Source organism: Galleria mellonella, unplaced genomic scaffold, assembly GCF_026898425.1.
Source record: "Galleria mellonella isolate WM207_F2 unplaced genomic scaffold, CSIRO_AGI_GalMel_v1 utg89, whole genome shotgun sequence".
NCBI lineage: Eukaryota > Metazoa > Arthropoda > Insecta > Lepidoptera > Pyralidae > Galleria > Galleria mellonella.
The window spans coordinates 90,284-107,525 of NW_026442169.1; the positions used below are offsets into that span (position 1 = coordinate 90,284).

At 35.9% G+C, this 17,242-nt stretch overlaps 1 protein-coding gene across 1 annotated transcript in view; it reads left to right on the forward strand.

Annotated features, from left to right (window-relative positions):
* Positions 1 to 17,242, forward strand: part of LOC113511366 (metabotropic glutamate receptor 2-like) — a 96,408-nt gene that overhangs the window by 34,568 nt on the left and 44,598 nt on the right. Inside the window, exons 5-6 of the mRNA XM_052902260.1 lie at positions 1,419 to 1,670; positions 6,254 to 6,428. Coding sequence (XP_052758220.1) covers positions 1,419 to 1,670; positions 6,254 to 6,428 — 427 coding nt within the window. The remainder of the gene's footprint in view (positions 1 to 1,418; positions 1,671 to 6,253; positions 6,429 to 17,242) is intronic.

A 17,242-nucleotide genomic window follows, 5' to 3' on the forward strand; every position in this document is an offset into this window, starting at 1 on the left:
TTTATGTACCAATTGCTGTAACAAGGTTATATTTTATATCAATTATGTTACTAAACAAATACAATAGAAAAATCCCTTTTTCAAGAGACTACAGTTTGGGGTTTTTCAAAACAGGGGTAAATAGGTTTCTTTTTTTTATACAACTTAGAATGACAAACAAGCTGACGGCCCACCTGATGGAAAGTGGTAACCGTCGCCTATAGACATGAGCAGTACCATGGACATAACAGAGTATACTGTTTCGCCCATGATACCCCCCATGCGTTGCCATTCCTGAGGACTCGGGTGTTATTCCTCTGTACCCTGTAAATTTACGCCATATCCCACCCTTCAAACCGAAACACAGCCATGCAAACACAACTGCTTCACAGTAGAAACACGAATGGGATAGAGGTGTCCAAGCAATCGACTTTTGTACAAAGTCTTTCTCTGATATAATGGTATTATTCAGGGTCGGCAACGCATTTTTTTTATTATTTTCAATCGACTTCAAAAAGATGGAGATTCTCAATTCGGTTTTATATTTTTTTTTTTTTTATATTTGTTACATCACAATCCCACATTTCATTCAATAAATCCCGTCAGGTCTAAACCGATTTGGAAAATTCTTTATCTGAATGTACATAACTAATCGATCCAGTAATTTAGTTTTTAAATAAACAATAACTGGATTTGTCATAATTGAAGTCGGTTCTTTTGTGGTTCACAATCTTTGATTTTGCAATAGGAAAAAAAAAACCAAACATTTCCGTAAAATCAACAATAATGAAATGCTGACGTCGCTATGAGAGCGCGCATCTATCTCGTCTGCACATGGGTCGGGGCGTATCATAAAATTATTTATTAAATGCGAATAAATTTGTGACAACCCTCGCAACTTATACAGGATCTGAAGGGTAGAGGGGTACATTTGGCAACGGTGCCGCTTTCGAAATGAAAGTAAAAAGAAAGTAAAGTGACACTTCTACTCAGTCTGTTTATTCTTATGGTTTCAGTAAGTAGCCCGCGACAAGCCGCACCATAAGAATCCCGTATATTTATGCCGGTACCATACTTTTATGTATAATAATAGTAGAACCTACGCTATCGGTATGCATTGACAGTGCACCAGTGAGGGATGATAGGTGAGAATGGAAGCAGATCTATTTGTCCATCCTGAGGAATTAAGCAACTTTAACTAACCATGATGGTTTCCAAGAGAATCCCATGGAAGTCGATCTAAAAGATTATTAAACTAGAAGTTTTTAACTCCAATACTATCAACTCCTTTCCCCTGTTAGTAAAACCAGGATGATTGGCGAAACTGAAATCAGCTCAGTTGAGCCATCTTGGGACATTCACTGATCATCATACTAAGGTCATGCTTCATCTACAGCTGCCACAGTTAATAAAATAAAAAGTTATGTATATTGTTTTAGGTGCAATAATTTTCGGGTCAGACCAAGAAGTGGCCGGAGTGATGAGGGCAGTTGAGAGAGGGAATGCTACGGGCGCGTTCAGCTGGGTAGGATCTGATGGATGGAGCGCCAGGTCCCTGGTCTCCGACGGCAATGAACGAGCTGTCGAAGGCACGATCAGCGTGCAGCCTCAAGCCAATGACGTCAAAGGCTTCAGGGATTACTTTCTATCATTGAACGTAAAGAACAACAAGAGAAATCCTTGGTTTGTCGGTAAGTCATTTGTATATATATTTTTTTTTTTTTTTTAATTAAGGTACAATATTTTTAAACACTGCCATGTGATCCCAGCTATCCCTTCCATTCTCGTGGGTGTCGTAAGAGGCGTCTAAAAGAACTTAATGGTCAAGGGTCTTAAAACACCACTAAAGTCTAATTGCGGTTATTAGCTTGCCTGCCAAGCGTGGCATCTACTGGCAAAACCCTTCTTATGGGGAACACCTATGTTCAGCGGCAAGAAGAAAATAAAATATATACACTTTTTCTATAAAATTCAAGAACAAAAATTGATGTATCTAATTAAAAAGCCCTTTTAATTAATATTAATTTACATTTAATTAAATTTGTAGTATGTGGTGTTATATATTTTGGAATAAATTTAATATCGTATTTAATTAAATGATTACATTAATTAAATTTGTATTTAATTTAAATTCATTTATTAGCTACTAACTTTTAACTGCTACTTTCTTCGCGTGACCGAAATATGTTCATTATCCAAGATGAAATGTAGCCTATATTCTTTTCCATCCCATACAGTGTATACTAGGTGGAAAGGGATTGTTACAAATAATTTGAAACAGCCCCATTGCTAGCAATACACCCTATCAGGTCGACCTCCACGCGGTTCCCTTTGGAATCCATCGTGGTTAATTCTTGTCGAATTCTTCAGGATGAGTCGACTGACCTGCCTTCATCATCATCATCTATCATTCCTCACTAGTACCCCGCCAGCGTATACCAATAGCGCAGGTGGGGTTACCATTCCATTTTCATCCATTAAAAAAATATACCAAACAGTGATTGGTTAAGCCGTTAAAAAGTAAAAACGGTATAAACCAACAAAAAAACAAACTCACTTTCACATGTATGATATTAATAAAGATTTTAGTATATAATTCTATATTCACTTCTGGCGTAGTAATTGCAGTTTGCTTAAAAGACGTTTGCTTAGGCACCTCTATTCCATTTGTGTTTGCATCGTAAATATATGTACCGTGTATACCGTGTATACTGTTATATCCATGGTACTGCTCCTGTCTATAGGCGACGGTTACCACTTTCCATCAAGTGGGCCATCAGCTTATTTGCCATTCTAAGTTGCATAAAAAAAAGTATAATTTTATCCCATATTAGATGAATTTATGTCAAATCAAATCATGCCTAAAATGTGTAGGGAGTCAATAAACGTAGGTAATTCTAAAGTACTGCTTTGGTATACAGACGAAGTCACAGATAAAAATAGTTTATATATAAGTACATAACATCGTTCAGTAGCTATTATTGACTAGTCATTTATAAATAGAAAAAAATGTAATGAAACATAATAAAACGTTAACACACACATAAAAGAGGACCACATTCAAGGAAAATAAGAAACGTGAATAGTGGGATTTTGGGAAAAAAATGTATTCAATCAAGCACAATAAGACACCTTTTGTTGCTTCCACTGTTATTAAATTGTACGAATCTTTATATGGCGTGTGTTATATGATTTATGTGACGTAAACTGTGGTAGAGAATTAACTTGGTTAATAGTTTACCAAATCAGGAAATAAGCAGAGTTAATTTTGGCTCCAAATAAGGACGCAAGTAATCCAGAGGTTCTCGCGTCGTCTTGAGTGGTAGTGATTTTAATGACTATGATGAATCGTCGATGAGGCTCTCTTTCACGATTGGGGTCCTAACAATGTGTCTCCATCTATTACTTCTCAGAGCCGAGTGAGAACATTCCACAATAGATTGCTATGTGGCAGGTTTGATGAGGTCATTCCGTCGCATTGGTGATCTATCTCGAGAACATTTGCCTTGTACAGAACCGTGGACAATTGGACGTTCCATACAGTTTGCATTTCGGATAATATGGCCAAAGTACTAGAGGATTCGTATTTGAACAGTCGACGTTAACTCTCTCTGTTTTTCAGTTTGTTTAGAATGGTAACGTTAATTCAGCAGGCATTCCGAGGTATTAGCAGCTTTCGCCACTAACATCCCATCTCTAGAGCAAAAAATTTTTCGGCATTTTTAACCCAGAGCTTAATTAGTTGATAAACATAATGAAAATTAATAATCTAAAGTAAAAACCATTATCCTTTCTAATTTTAAAAGCTAACTCGACTCCTTTTTATACGATTTTTCAAGCATTATCTTTTATACAAAACTTGTTCTGACAATAACAAACATAATAAAAAAGAATTAGTCAAAGAGGTGTGATATGCTGAAGTGGTATATTTACATGTATGGGGCAATTGATTTTTATTTCATTTTAGGTTTTTTTTTATATTATCTTTACTTATAGGATTATTAGGCGACGGTTACCACTTTCCATCAGGTGGGCCGTCAGCTTGTTTGCTATTCTAAGTTGTATAAAAAAATATAAAAAAATTTATATCTCTTAAGGATATGTCAGCCTCATCTTATTTTAACCTTAATTAGTAATTTCAAGTACTAAAATAGAGGGGAATCATTGATACAAAAATGCAATTAAAGATTTTGTCATTGCAAAATGCGGATTTTTTATTATTATTTTTTATACTACTTAGATTGGCAAACAAGCTGACGGCCCACCTGATGGAAGTGGTAACCGTTGCCTATAGATTTGACCAGTACCATGGACATAACAGAGTATACTGTTTCGTCCATAATACCCCCATGCGTTGCCATTCCTGAGGACTCAGGTGTTATTCCTCTGTACCCTGTAAATTCGCGCCATATTCCACCCTTCAAACGGAAACACAGCCATGCAAACACAACTGCTTTACGGTTTTTTTTTATGGGTGATAATGGAATGGTAACCCCACCCGCGCTATTGGTATACACCGGCGGGGCACCAGTGAAAGATGATAGGTGAGGATGAAACAGGCCAGTTAGCCTATCGTGACGAATTCAACAAGAATTGTTCACGATGGTTTCCAGGGGGAACCACGCGGAGGTCGACCTGATAGGTCGACCTCCGCGGTCTTCAACCTGGTAGGTTGAAACACTGTTAATTTATTTAATGTCATTGTTAATTCTTTGTAATTAAACAAGTCAAGTAGTCGTCATGAAATCTTTACATAGGCTACCTTTTATCCCGGTTACGTGGACCAAGTCGTAGGCAAAAATAGTATTTATTGCATAATTTGACATTCTATGAAACGAAAGAATGACCAGAATCAGAGAGCCTACCATGAAATGTTTTCCAAAATTTCGGAGCCGAACGAAACACAAATTTAATGTTAAAATTACATAATACTTATCGTTTAAAAACATTAAAAATATTATTCCTTGGGACTTTTATGGTAGGATTTATGACGAACGAAGTGTTAAGCTCCATTTACTGGCCCGATTTAGGTGTGAACAAAAACACGAAATTGAGTCCGAAACTTCGGAATTTCATTTCTTGGTAGGCCCCCAGTGCCTAGAATTCGTATCTTTTCCTTTACATTATTATACACGGGTAAATAGGATTTCTCTCGTAAATAAATGCGACTTTCTTGGAATTAAAGAATAATATTTATTTATTACTATATCAGCCTTTAACTGTCCACTGCTGAACATAAGCCTCCCCTTGGCAGGTTTTGCCAGTAGTTGCCACACTTGGCAGGCAGGTTGGCAACCACAGTTAGACTTTGGTGACATTTTAAAAGGCATAAGCAAAGATACAGCTAATCTTCCCTCGACCATTCAGTTTCTTTAGTCGCCTACGGGAAAGAAAGGGCTGGCCCATTCTACGCCGAGACCACGCAGCTAATATTTGCTTAGCTCATATATATTTATGTTATATTAATATACGTTACTTTATACACAAATTTTCAACCGACTTAAAAAAGAAGAAGGTTGTCAATAACGTTATTTTTTTTATGTTTATTACCTCATAACTCTATTAGTTCTAAACCTATTTGAAAAATTCTTTTTCCCTTTTTTTTAGAAGCTTTATTAAAATCGGTTCGGAAGTTTAGTTTTTAAATCAAAATAATTAATTTTGTTACAATTTCTATTTTTTTTTTTTTAATTTCTGTAACACAATTTTTAATTATTATTTTTATTAGAAAAAATAATGCGATATCAAAATGAAATGAACAGCAGATTTAAATTTGGAACTTCATAATACAAATGTGAAAACCATGTCTAAGTTGATGTGGTAGTTTTTGCCTGACATCGGAACAAACATACAAACAGCCAGATAAAAATAAAAAAAAAATTGCTATAGTATCTATTGGTTTTATTAAAATACGTCTATTAATTTATCTGCCATATCCCTCGATCACTAAATTCCTTTAGTGGCCTCATACAGCACGCACGAGAAAGAAAGGGATGCCCTATTCTATGGTAGGGACCATACGGCAACAGCTTTAAATATCAAGAGATGAGCAGCAGCGTCTCTCTTATAACAGCACCAAAGCTTAACTACGGTTGCCAACCTGCCTCCCAAACATGGCAACTACTGACAAAACTCCCCCTTACGGAGGAGGGCTATATCCAGCAGACGGAGATTAATCGCTGATACGCTACAGTACAATACGATCTCCCACATACAAATATAGTTAAGTTAAATTTTTTTTATATTAGTAAAATTTTAATGCATTTGGTTTCAGAATTCTGGGAAGATCACTTCCAGTGCCGATACCCGGGCAGCCCCAGGACTCCTTACAACTGGCAGTATGAGCGGTATTGCTCCGGGACAGAGAGACTTTCACTGGACAACACAGAATTCGAGAGGCAACTGCAATTCGTCTCCGACGCTGTCCTGGCATTCGCGTATTCTATAAGGTAAGTTTTATCTTCTAAAGCCACCCATATGGGTACCGCTACAATATCTACGTATTGGGTTTCACAGAATTTTGATGGCAAAAAAACCTATTTTAATAGCGCCCATATCTATATTCATTACAATCGGGTGCTTCATATTAATGTTATGTACTGATTAATCGATATTTCATATATTTTTTATTGGGCCAATCATCAATCCAATGTCGATATCGATCCAATTCATTGTCAGTGACAATTTTATATTGCACTTAAAAAAACAAAAATAAGGAATTAGGTTACAATTGGAATAGTTCGTATTGGTAAGTTACACTGGTGTGCCTCTATCAAAAAAATATGGAACCATTATGTCGCTAGTGTTACGGTTCGAGAATGCGAAACGTTTATAAATAATAAATCTACCAGAGAAAGACAAAACAAAAGTTTTGTACAAAAGTCGTTTGCTTGGACACCCTTGCTTGGTTACCATACCATTTTTATCCATCAAAAACCCTCGACCATTAAGTTCCCTTAGCTGCCTCTTACGACACCCACGAGAAAGGAAGAGGTGGCCCTTTTTATGTCGGAAGTATACAAGGTTTTTTTTTAATGAGTGATAATAGAATGGTATCCCCACCCGCGCTATCGGTACAGTTGCGGGTCACCAGTGAAGGATGATAGGTGAGGATGAAGCAGGCCAGTTAGCCTATCGTGACGAATTCAACAAAAAATGTTCACGATGGTTTCCAGGGGGAACCACGTGGAGGTCGACTTGGTTGGGTATATTGCTAGCAATGGGATTCTCAGTTTCCATTGCTAACAATCCCTTTCCCCCCAGTATACAAGGTTTACACGCCACACTGTCAACTGTTTAAACTAATCAATATTCAAACAATTTCATTCCATCATAACTTCACAAATAATTGCTGAATCGCGTGTTTATAAATAAAAAATAGATTCTACTAAGATTGTATTCGACAAAAAAATCCAATTTCCATTGTGGCAAACTAGTTACTTTCATTTAAAAACTAAACTACTAAATTTACTAGAGAGAGACTTTCTATAAAAGTCGTTTGCTTATGTACCTCTATCCCATTCGTATTTCAACCGTAAAGCAGTTGTGTTTGCATGTCTGTGTTTCGGTTTGAAGGGTGGGATATGGCGCGAATTTACAGTGTACAGAGGAATAACACCTGAATCACCAGGAATGGCAACGCATGGGTGGTATCATAGGCGAAGCAATATACTGTTTTATGTCCATGGTACTGCTCATGTTACATGTCATAAGTTGTATAAAAAAATGCCTATAGGCAGGATATATAGATAGGATAGGTTAGTCTGTAAGTTTATCTTTACAAGATAAACATGATTTTTCCAAATCGGTTTACAACTGACGGAGTTATGAAGTGACGAACACTAAAAAAAAATACAACCAAATTATTAACCTCCTTTTTGACGTCGCTTAAAAAAAGAATAAGTTAACCGTCAAAAATGGGGGGAAAGGGATTGTTAATAATGAGGTCTAATAGACCTATTGCTAGCAATATAGGGTATATTGCTAGTAAGCTAGCTCAGGTCGACCTCCACGCGGTTCCCCCTGGAAACCATCGTGGTTAATTCTTGTTGCTTTCATCATGGTGGGCTTACTGACTTGCATTCATTCTCACCTATCATCTTCCACTTGTTCCCCGTCGATATATAGCGATAGCGCGGGCGGGGTTACCATTCCATTTTCACCCATTAAAAAAAACCGTCAAAAAGTGTTTTACCAGTAAATCCTCATAAAATCAGTAAAGTTACGCCGGTAGCTTGCACGCGTCCCTATGTAATCCTTCACGCTCATATATTTTTGCTTTCCTCGTTGATCAAAAATGTCAAAGGAAGGGAAATAGATGTAAAAGCGGTTATTAATACCGTTCGGAACTTCGGGAAATAACTGTAAAATATGCCCTCAATGACGGGTATGAGAATTAATATTAAAATTTTATGGTTTTACGATAAAAATCGGGGGTGTTTTGGGTCGAGAAGCGATATCGTAACAAACTGTAATGCTCGGGATCGCACGGATTTGGGTAGGGTTGCCATCTATCCGAATTTACCCGACTTTATCTTCTTTTGGGAAACAAATAACGTTTGGGTGGGGTTTTGTATTCGAGTGTTTGAAGCCATAGAATTTTATTTTACTTTGTACGGTAATCGGTGTTTGTATGGGATAGGTTTAAAGCCCTGGAGTAAATTTCGCGAACGAATTTTCAATTAAGTTAAAAAAAAAGTTTTAAATATGGACCGTTAGAGATTTGTGTCGGATTAAATTTTACACATATTGTCAGCCCTAGGTTTAGGGCACAAAAGTCACGTGGGTCATAAAAAATAAGTGGGTACCAGTAAATATTAATACCAGAAGGTACGCGCGGTAGCAATTCCTGTTATGTTACGATCCGATAATATATTACTTGTAACATTGCCTTTCTCAACTGACTCCATAAAATAACAATCTCAATTCTGGAATTTTATTACAATATTGTCACATTATTTTTTATATGCAATTGATTGGTTTTACATCCATATTTAGCCGTGTGGTCCGAACATAGAATAGGCCACCCCTTCCTATCGCGTGGGTGTCGTAAGAACCGACTAAGAGCGAGGGATGGACAGCAGCATCCATCTTAAAACATCTGTAAAGCCTGACTGCGGTTGTGCCAAACTGCCTACCAAGCATGGCAACCACTGGTAAACCTCCCAGTAAGGGGAAGACTTATGCTCAGCAGTGGACAGTTAAGGGCTGATAAGATATGATGATTCCCGTATTAGTCTTAGATAAATTTGTTGACAATTGTAACAGCAGTTTTTCTTTTGGGAAACACTAAAGTTTAAAATGTTTATGTAACACATATTCTAATTTGAATATTTTCAATTTAAAGTATCCACGAAACATCTGTTTTTTGAAAAAGATTTTTTTTGGAATGATGGAATGGATGGAAAGTGATAACCGTCGTCTATAGACATGAGCAGTGCCATGGATGTATACTGATTCACCCTTGATACTCCCATGCGTTGCCATTCCTGAGAACTCGGGTATTATCATGAATGGGAAAGAGGTGGCCAAGCCGAAAACAAACGACTTTTGTACAAAGTCTTTAACGGCTCTGGAAACTAGTTCTTTTGAACACGACCCATTCGTGTTTCAACCGTAAAGCAGTTGTGTTTGCATGGCTGTGTTTCGGTTTGAAGGGTGGGATATGGCGTGAATTTACAGGGTACAGAGGAATAACACCTGAGTCCTCAGTAATGGCAACGCATGGGGGGTATCATGGGCGAAACAGTATACTCTGTTATGTCCATGGTACTACTCATGTCTATAGGCGACGGTTATCACTTTCCATCAGGTGGGCCGTCAGCTTGTTTGTCATTCTAACTTGTATAAAAAAAAAGTTCAGAATTAATCATTTGTACACTAAATTCACTGAACAATACTAATTTTTCGACTGTATTTACCACAAATTTGTGAAGGATAATTTAATCATTATCAAACCGTTTTTAATAACAGGTGGTCTAGATCAGCATCTTCATTGATTGATGTGTATGTGTGTATGTATGATTGAAGTCACTTTTTTACAGAATAAAATGTATTAAGCAATATTTGTCAAATGTCAACATTAAAACTTTAAATTGAAAAACATTAATACATGTCTCCTTTCGGGCTTCGTTATCCATATTTGTACAAGATCAGCATCGTTGGTTGACACTTAAAAAGTTAGTTAATTGGTAAACCATTACAATTTTTAATTCAAAGAACTGGTAAATAAATGTTTGATTTGATTTTTCTCTGTGGGGAAATCTAGATTTTCTGCCGGTTCTAAAAAAGCTAATAAAAATTTCAAAGATTCTCTCCATTCTGGTATATATCGATTTATATATAGGTAGAAATATATTTTTTTTTTATTTTCTACACACGTGCCCTGCAACGCTTTCTGCTTTTACCTAATGGTTAACTTGGAGAGCTCGCCATTTGTACCATTTTTTTTGTTCAATAAAAAATAAATAAATAATTAAAAGTTTAACAATAATTAAGAAAGTTATATCAGAGTTACTACTGCTGATCTATCTGAATTAAACATTAGTAGAGACTTCCTATTATTTATCAAATATATGACTTTTTCTGTGAATATTTACAATTATATTACCAGAGGGAGACTTTGTATAAAAGTCGATTGCTTGAGTACCTCTGTCCCATTCGTGTTTCTACTGGGAAGCAGTTGTGTTCGCATGACTGTGTTTCGGTTTGAAGGGTGGGATATGGCGTGAATTTACTGGGTACAGAGGAATAACACCTGAGTCCTCAGGAATGGCAATGCATGGGGGGTATCATGGGCGAAACAGTATACTCTGTTATGTCCATGGCACTGTTCATGTACATAGGCGACGGTTACCACTTTCCATCAGGTGGGCCGTCAGCTTGTTTGCCAATCTAAGTTGTATTAAAAAAAACTTATTTCTTATACATTTCCTACAATTTTTTAAAAACGTAAAGACAACATTATTGTCATATCATCCTTTACTGATCACTGCTGCACAAAAGCCTCCCTTTTGGAGGGTTTTACCACTAGTTGCCATGCTTGGCAGGCGGATTGACAACCGCAGTTAGCCTTTGGAGATATTGTAAGAGGGACACTGAAGCCCATCCCTCGCCCTCCTTAGTTGCCTCTTACGACACCCACGGGAAAGGAATTCTAGGAGGCCTATTCTATACCGAGACCACACAGATATACCAAAATTTTACTCGAATAAAATATTAAGTCGCTTTTTGTATTCTTTTTTTAATTATTTCTCAAACATAATGCACGAGTATTCCCGTTTCAAGTACAGAATCGCGTATAAAAAAAAATAATATAATTGGTAGCAGAGCATGATTATGTATGCAGTGTGCGTGCAATGATCATTAACACACCCATAATTTCGTTATCAAAGTAAAATCTCTCTTATCCCAGTAAACACATAGTTAGATATTCCATGTACCTAAAATCTAATATAGGTAATAACATTGCGATACGTATAGGTGTGTTAAGGGACCTCGCAATCAACACAGAATATATAGTGCCCTGGTAAGTACATAATCTTCGGATGTAAATGACGGGCCAGACATGGTTTGAGTCAATCTCTTTTCATATGATACAGCGATCGGAATACCTAAACTTCGATCACAGCGAAGGATTAATGACTACTCAAGGATTACATTGGCTTTCGCTTCGTAATTGGGTGACGGGGAATAAGGGCAGTTTTGTACTTACGAATTCAGTATGGTGCCGAGATGGGATAGTTAATTATCGTGTGTTGTAGGGGGATGGTCCCGGTAATAAACCATCGCTTTTTCCCCATGCGTATGGTAAGAGACAATTATAGAAACTTAATGGTCAAGGGATGGGAAGCAGTGTATCTCTTAAATCACTAAAGCCTAGTTAGCAGGGGGAATGGGATTGTTAGTAATGGAGTCTAACTGTCCCATTATTACCAATACATCCTATCATCCGACCTCCACATGGTTCCCCCTGGAAACCATCTTGGTTAATTCTAGTGCAATTCGTCATGATGGGCTGACTGACCTGCTTTCATGGTCACCTATCATCCTTCACTGGTGCCCCGCCAGCGTATACCGTTAGCGCAGGCGGGTTGACCATTTCATTATCACCCATTAAAAACTGCAGTTACCAACTCATCTTTTTTTTATACAACTTACAATGGCAAACAAGCTGACGGCCCACCTGATGGAAAGTGGTAATTATCGCCTATACACATGAGCAGTACCATGGACATAACAGAGTATACTGTTTCGCCCATGATACCCCACATGCGTTGCCATTTTGAGGACTCAGGTGTTATTCCTCTGTACAAAGTAAATTCACACCATATCCCACCCTTCAAACCGAAACACAGACATGCAAACACAACTGCTTCACGGGTGAAACACGAATGGGACAGAAGTATCCAAGCAAATGACTTTTGTATAAAGTCTACCTCATCTGCCAAACATTACAACTACTGGCAAGATCAATGCAGTCTATGGGGGAAAGCTTATGTTTAGCAGTAAACAGTTTACGACCTATATGATAATAATTATGTAGATAGAAGTATTTCATAGTAGTTAAAAATATCTTTTACATGTAATGCCTTTCTTTACCAATCCACCAACATTTTCAATAGAGAATTTTTTAATTAGGTCCGTTTTATGAATCTGTTCATATTTTTAAAAGTAAATTAACTCAAAAACTTGTATGTTGCAATTAAATCGGCGCTTCTTCTTTCTTTTTCTTCATTTTGATAAATTTATATATATATATATATATATATATATATATATATATATATATATATATATATATATATATATATATATATATATATATATATATATATATATATATATATACCTGATTTTGGTAAAGCGTGTTTCCATGAACGGATGTCATAAATAATTATCTCTATGTTTTAACAATACTGTTATTGGCACTGTTTTTGTCTATTGTTCTAAAATTTTAATGTATATTGTTGTTAATTATTTTGTAAATGACTGTTTATTGCCATAAATAAATAAATAAATAAAAAATATCTGTACTGAAAAATCCAAATATGTATAATCGAAACTTAAATGTAATATATATTTTTTATAATTTTGTATTTAATATTTGACCCTTACATACTCTACTCGTCGTCATAATATAAGGCTACCTTATAACACTTGCACGAAGGCGTTGCACTACTGCTTGTTTCTTACACTGTGGTACTACTACCACAGTGTAAGAAACTATAATTTCTTTTTATATAGAAAGAGACCCGTACTCTACGGTGTGACGTTAATAAGCTGTTAAGGTAAACATAGAGCTAAAACACATTATCCTGCTTCCTTTCTCAACACAACTCGTATATTGAATTACGTTAATTGAGATTTAGGATAATTAATTTAATTGGATTAAGATGTTTTTTTATAAATTTATAAAAAAAAAAGAAATTAATATAAAAATAGTGCTATTATTATTATTATTAAATATTATTTGATTTATTAACTAACATTCTATTATGTGTTAGACGGTGTTTACGCCATTCTACAGCACAAAAGATATTCTTGAGAGGAATATTTTACCAGAGGGAAACTTTGTACAAAAATCGTTTGCTTAGGGACCACTGTCCCATTCGTGTTTCTACCGTGAAGCAATTGTGTTTGCATGGCTGTGTTTCGATTTGAAGGGTGGAATATGATAGTGAACTTACAAGGTACATAGGAATAACAGCCGAGTCCTTAGGAATGGCAACGCATGGGGGGTATCATGGGCGAAACAGTATACTCTGTTATGTCTATAGTACAGCTCATGTCCGTAGCCGACGGTTACCACTTTCCATCAGGTGGGCCGTCAACTTGTTTACCATTCTAAGTTGCATAAAAAAAATATTAAAGGGACATACTTTTTAATATTCCTCTACCGAATATTATGGTCCTTCGAGCCGGATATTAGATACATATACATACATATACAAATTTTACCTACCTACCTACCTACCTAATTGTACCTAGTCTGTATATATATAATAAAATTGTAACTGTATCTGTGTGTAGGAGATATATAAGAAAAATTTATATGAAGTTTTATTAAGAATATAATAATAATTTTTTTTTTAATTTATCTTTACCGCAGTAAATGGGATACTGTTTTACAGTTGTGTTCCTTGTATATATCTCATTTAGAAGTGATAATTCCCAAATCTATGCATACGGGGGAAAAAGATTGTTAGTAATGTGTAGTAATCGCCTCATTGCTAGCAAGCCTTGTTAGCTCGACCTCCACGAGGTGCCCCTGGAAACCATTGTGATTAATACTTCTTGCATTCGTCACAATGGGCTAACTGACCCGCTTTATCCTCACCTATCATCCTTCACTGGTGCCCCGCCAGTGTAACTGATAGCGCAGGTGGGGTTACCATTCCATTATCATCCATTAAAAAAAATATGCATACGAGATTGTTAATAAAAATTAGTTCAGAAATGAAAATTTTAAAGTGATTGCATCAGTTATAGAGAATATAACAATGCATACAGAGTAGAGAGCGAATACAGAGAGTTATTCACAAATGATCCACCGTAATGAGAGGAGGTATAATACACTGCGGCTAAAAAAGAAAGGGATTGAATACTCGTTAGTTATTCATACAACGTACGTACTTATTCACAATGGAACAACAATGATTCGTATATTTCTCTGTTCTGCTTTCTTGGTTAGAATAAAAGTAAAATGAGTTTTTTACATGGAATTGTGTCTTGGGAAACTGCCACGTGCTAAGACCTAAGATATTTTTACGAAGTTTATGTTTCTGTACTTTGTGAAGGTCTTAATTCGCATGACTATATTTCATCATCATCATCTCAGCCATAATTTGTCCATTGCTGAAAATAGACTTCCCCCAGAGACTGCCATAAGAAACGGGCCTGGGCCACCTGTAGCCACTGACTCCCTGCAATGTATTTGAGGCCAAAAATAGTCTAGGAACTAGGAAATTTTACACAAAGAAACCTCTGAGAAACAGTTTATCGCTGTCTGATACAAAACACGTTATCCGGTCCAAATTATATTTCCCTTCATGCCTGCAAAACTTTAGTTATTAAAAAAAATGGGCTCCCTGCCGAGGTTTTCCTTAGAGACTACAGTATGGGGTTCTTGGAAAAGGGTGTACTTGTATTAAAGTTTCTTCAGCGTCGGCAACGCGTACGTGACGCCCCCGTTCTGCAAGCTTCCAGATAGGCTTGTTTACCACTTTCGTGGTATAAAAATATTGGAAGATTATGTCTTACAAAAAACCAACTACAGTCGTGATAAAACCAGTTTTAATCTAAAAATTAAACCACTGTACATATTTTTGATAAAATTTCTACAAGACCAATCTGTAAGTATAAAGTTTCAGTTAAAAAAAAAAGATTTTTTCAAAATTGATATAGAACTGACAGAGTTTTGAGTTAACAAACATAAAAAAAATACGACCGATTTGGGAACCTCTTTTTTTTTAAGTTAAAAAAGTAGTCTTACTTTCTCAAGTGATAAATAATCGTAAGATATTACATTACATTATATTACATTTTTGTATATATATATATATATATATATATATATATATATATATATATATATATATATATATGTATATAAGTGTATATAATCAGTAGGGATATATATTTTACATTATTACATGTATCATGTCTCTATATAAAATTTTTGGCGTGAATTTTCTGGGTACAGAGGTATAACACCTGAGTCCTCAGGAATGGCAACGCATGGGGGGTTATCATGGGCGAAACAGTCATGTCTATAGGCGACGGTTACCACTTTCCGTCAGGTGGGCCGTCAGCTTGTTTGCCATTCTAAGTTGTATAAAAAAAAATTAATAAATAATAGAATTTCATAGTGCCTCCGATCAAACTGTTTATAATTACTCCTCTCCATCCAAAGGTTGGCTGGAAGAGATCGCTTTTAGCGATAAGGTCGCCCATTGTTTTCTCATTGTGATTATTTCTTGTAACTGTTTATATCTATAATAAGTTTACTATTGTAATTTTTTGGAGGAAACAATAATGAGTATCTATTTAGCTATCTACATTACACAAATTTATGTCACATAACATAAATTTTATAATTAAATAGATTCACATATTAACTAATACAAATGGATAATTCCCAACTGTGCCTCTAATCCAAGCGCCGATCTACCCCTGGGTATAATTGATACAGTCCGGCCTCATATGCATATAAGGACTCAGATTTGATTACTTCCGTCGGACAATTTGATTAGCACTTGTGTTATTAGAGATAGGTTAATAAAGGGGCTATTTTGTCATATATACGGAATCATATTTATAGATAGTTAAAATTAATAAATTAATAAAATGTCTTACATTACGACTAATCTATAAATACACCTGGAATTTTTTTTTAATGAATGATAATGCTTTATATTTATCATCTCATATAGCTTCTAACTGTCCACTTCTAAACACCTTTGGCCACCTACGCTATCATGTAGGACGCTGCTGCCCATCCCTCGCTCTCTCTTAGAGGGTGGGATGAACAATTTATCACTTTTATCCTTGTAAGACGGAGAGAGACGATGGCGAATTCGTGTACCGCAGTTGTGTTTGCATGGCTGTGTTTCGGTTTGAAGGGTGGGATATGGCGTGAATTTACAGGGTGGGAATAACACCATATTGAACAATTCCTCTGAGCACAATCCATTATATCCACAATCCATATAATTATAATTCTATACTATCTGGACACAAAATGTTTTAACTTAGGAATAATCTTGTTAGATTGCTTTTATTTTGTAATTATTACTAGACTTTACTTTGTTCGCCGTTTAACTTCGTTCATATTATCGGAATATATTGATTGGCAAGTACAAAAAGTAGCCTTGTGTCTTTTCCCATTTCTAGTTATATGTACGAGCATATACTAAATTTCATAATATTTGGATTAGACATGAAATATATAATAAACTTACTTGCTCATTAATAATAGTAAGGATCATCGTCATCATCATTTCAGCCATTGTCCGTCCACTGCTGGAAATAGGCCTCCCACATAGACTGGCATTAGGAACGGTCCTGAGCTATCTCCATCCACTGGCATCCAATAGTAAGGATAATAACTAAAAATGAAGAATCAAACATAACTGAAGGAAAACAGCTGTACATTCAAGCTTCGTATGCTTAATGCACACCTCGACATCGTTTTAGAACATGAAAAGACATTTCAAAGCCTATTCGTCGCCATTTCAAAGGTCGCTTACAGTGACGCTAGTAC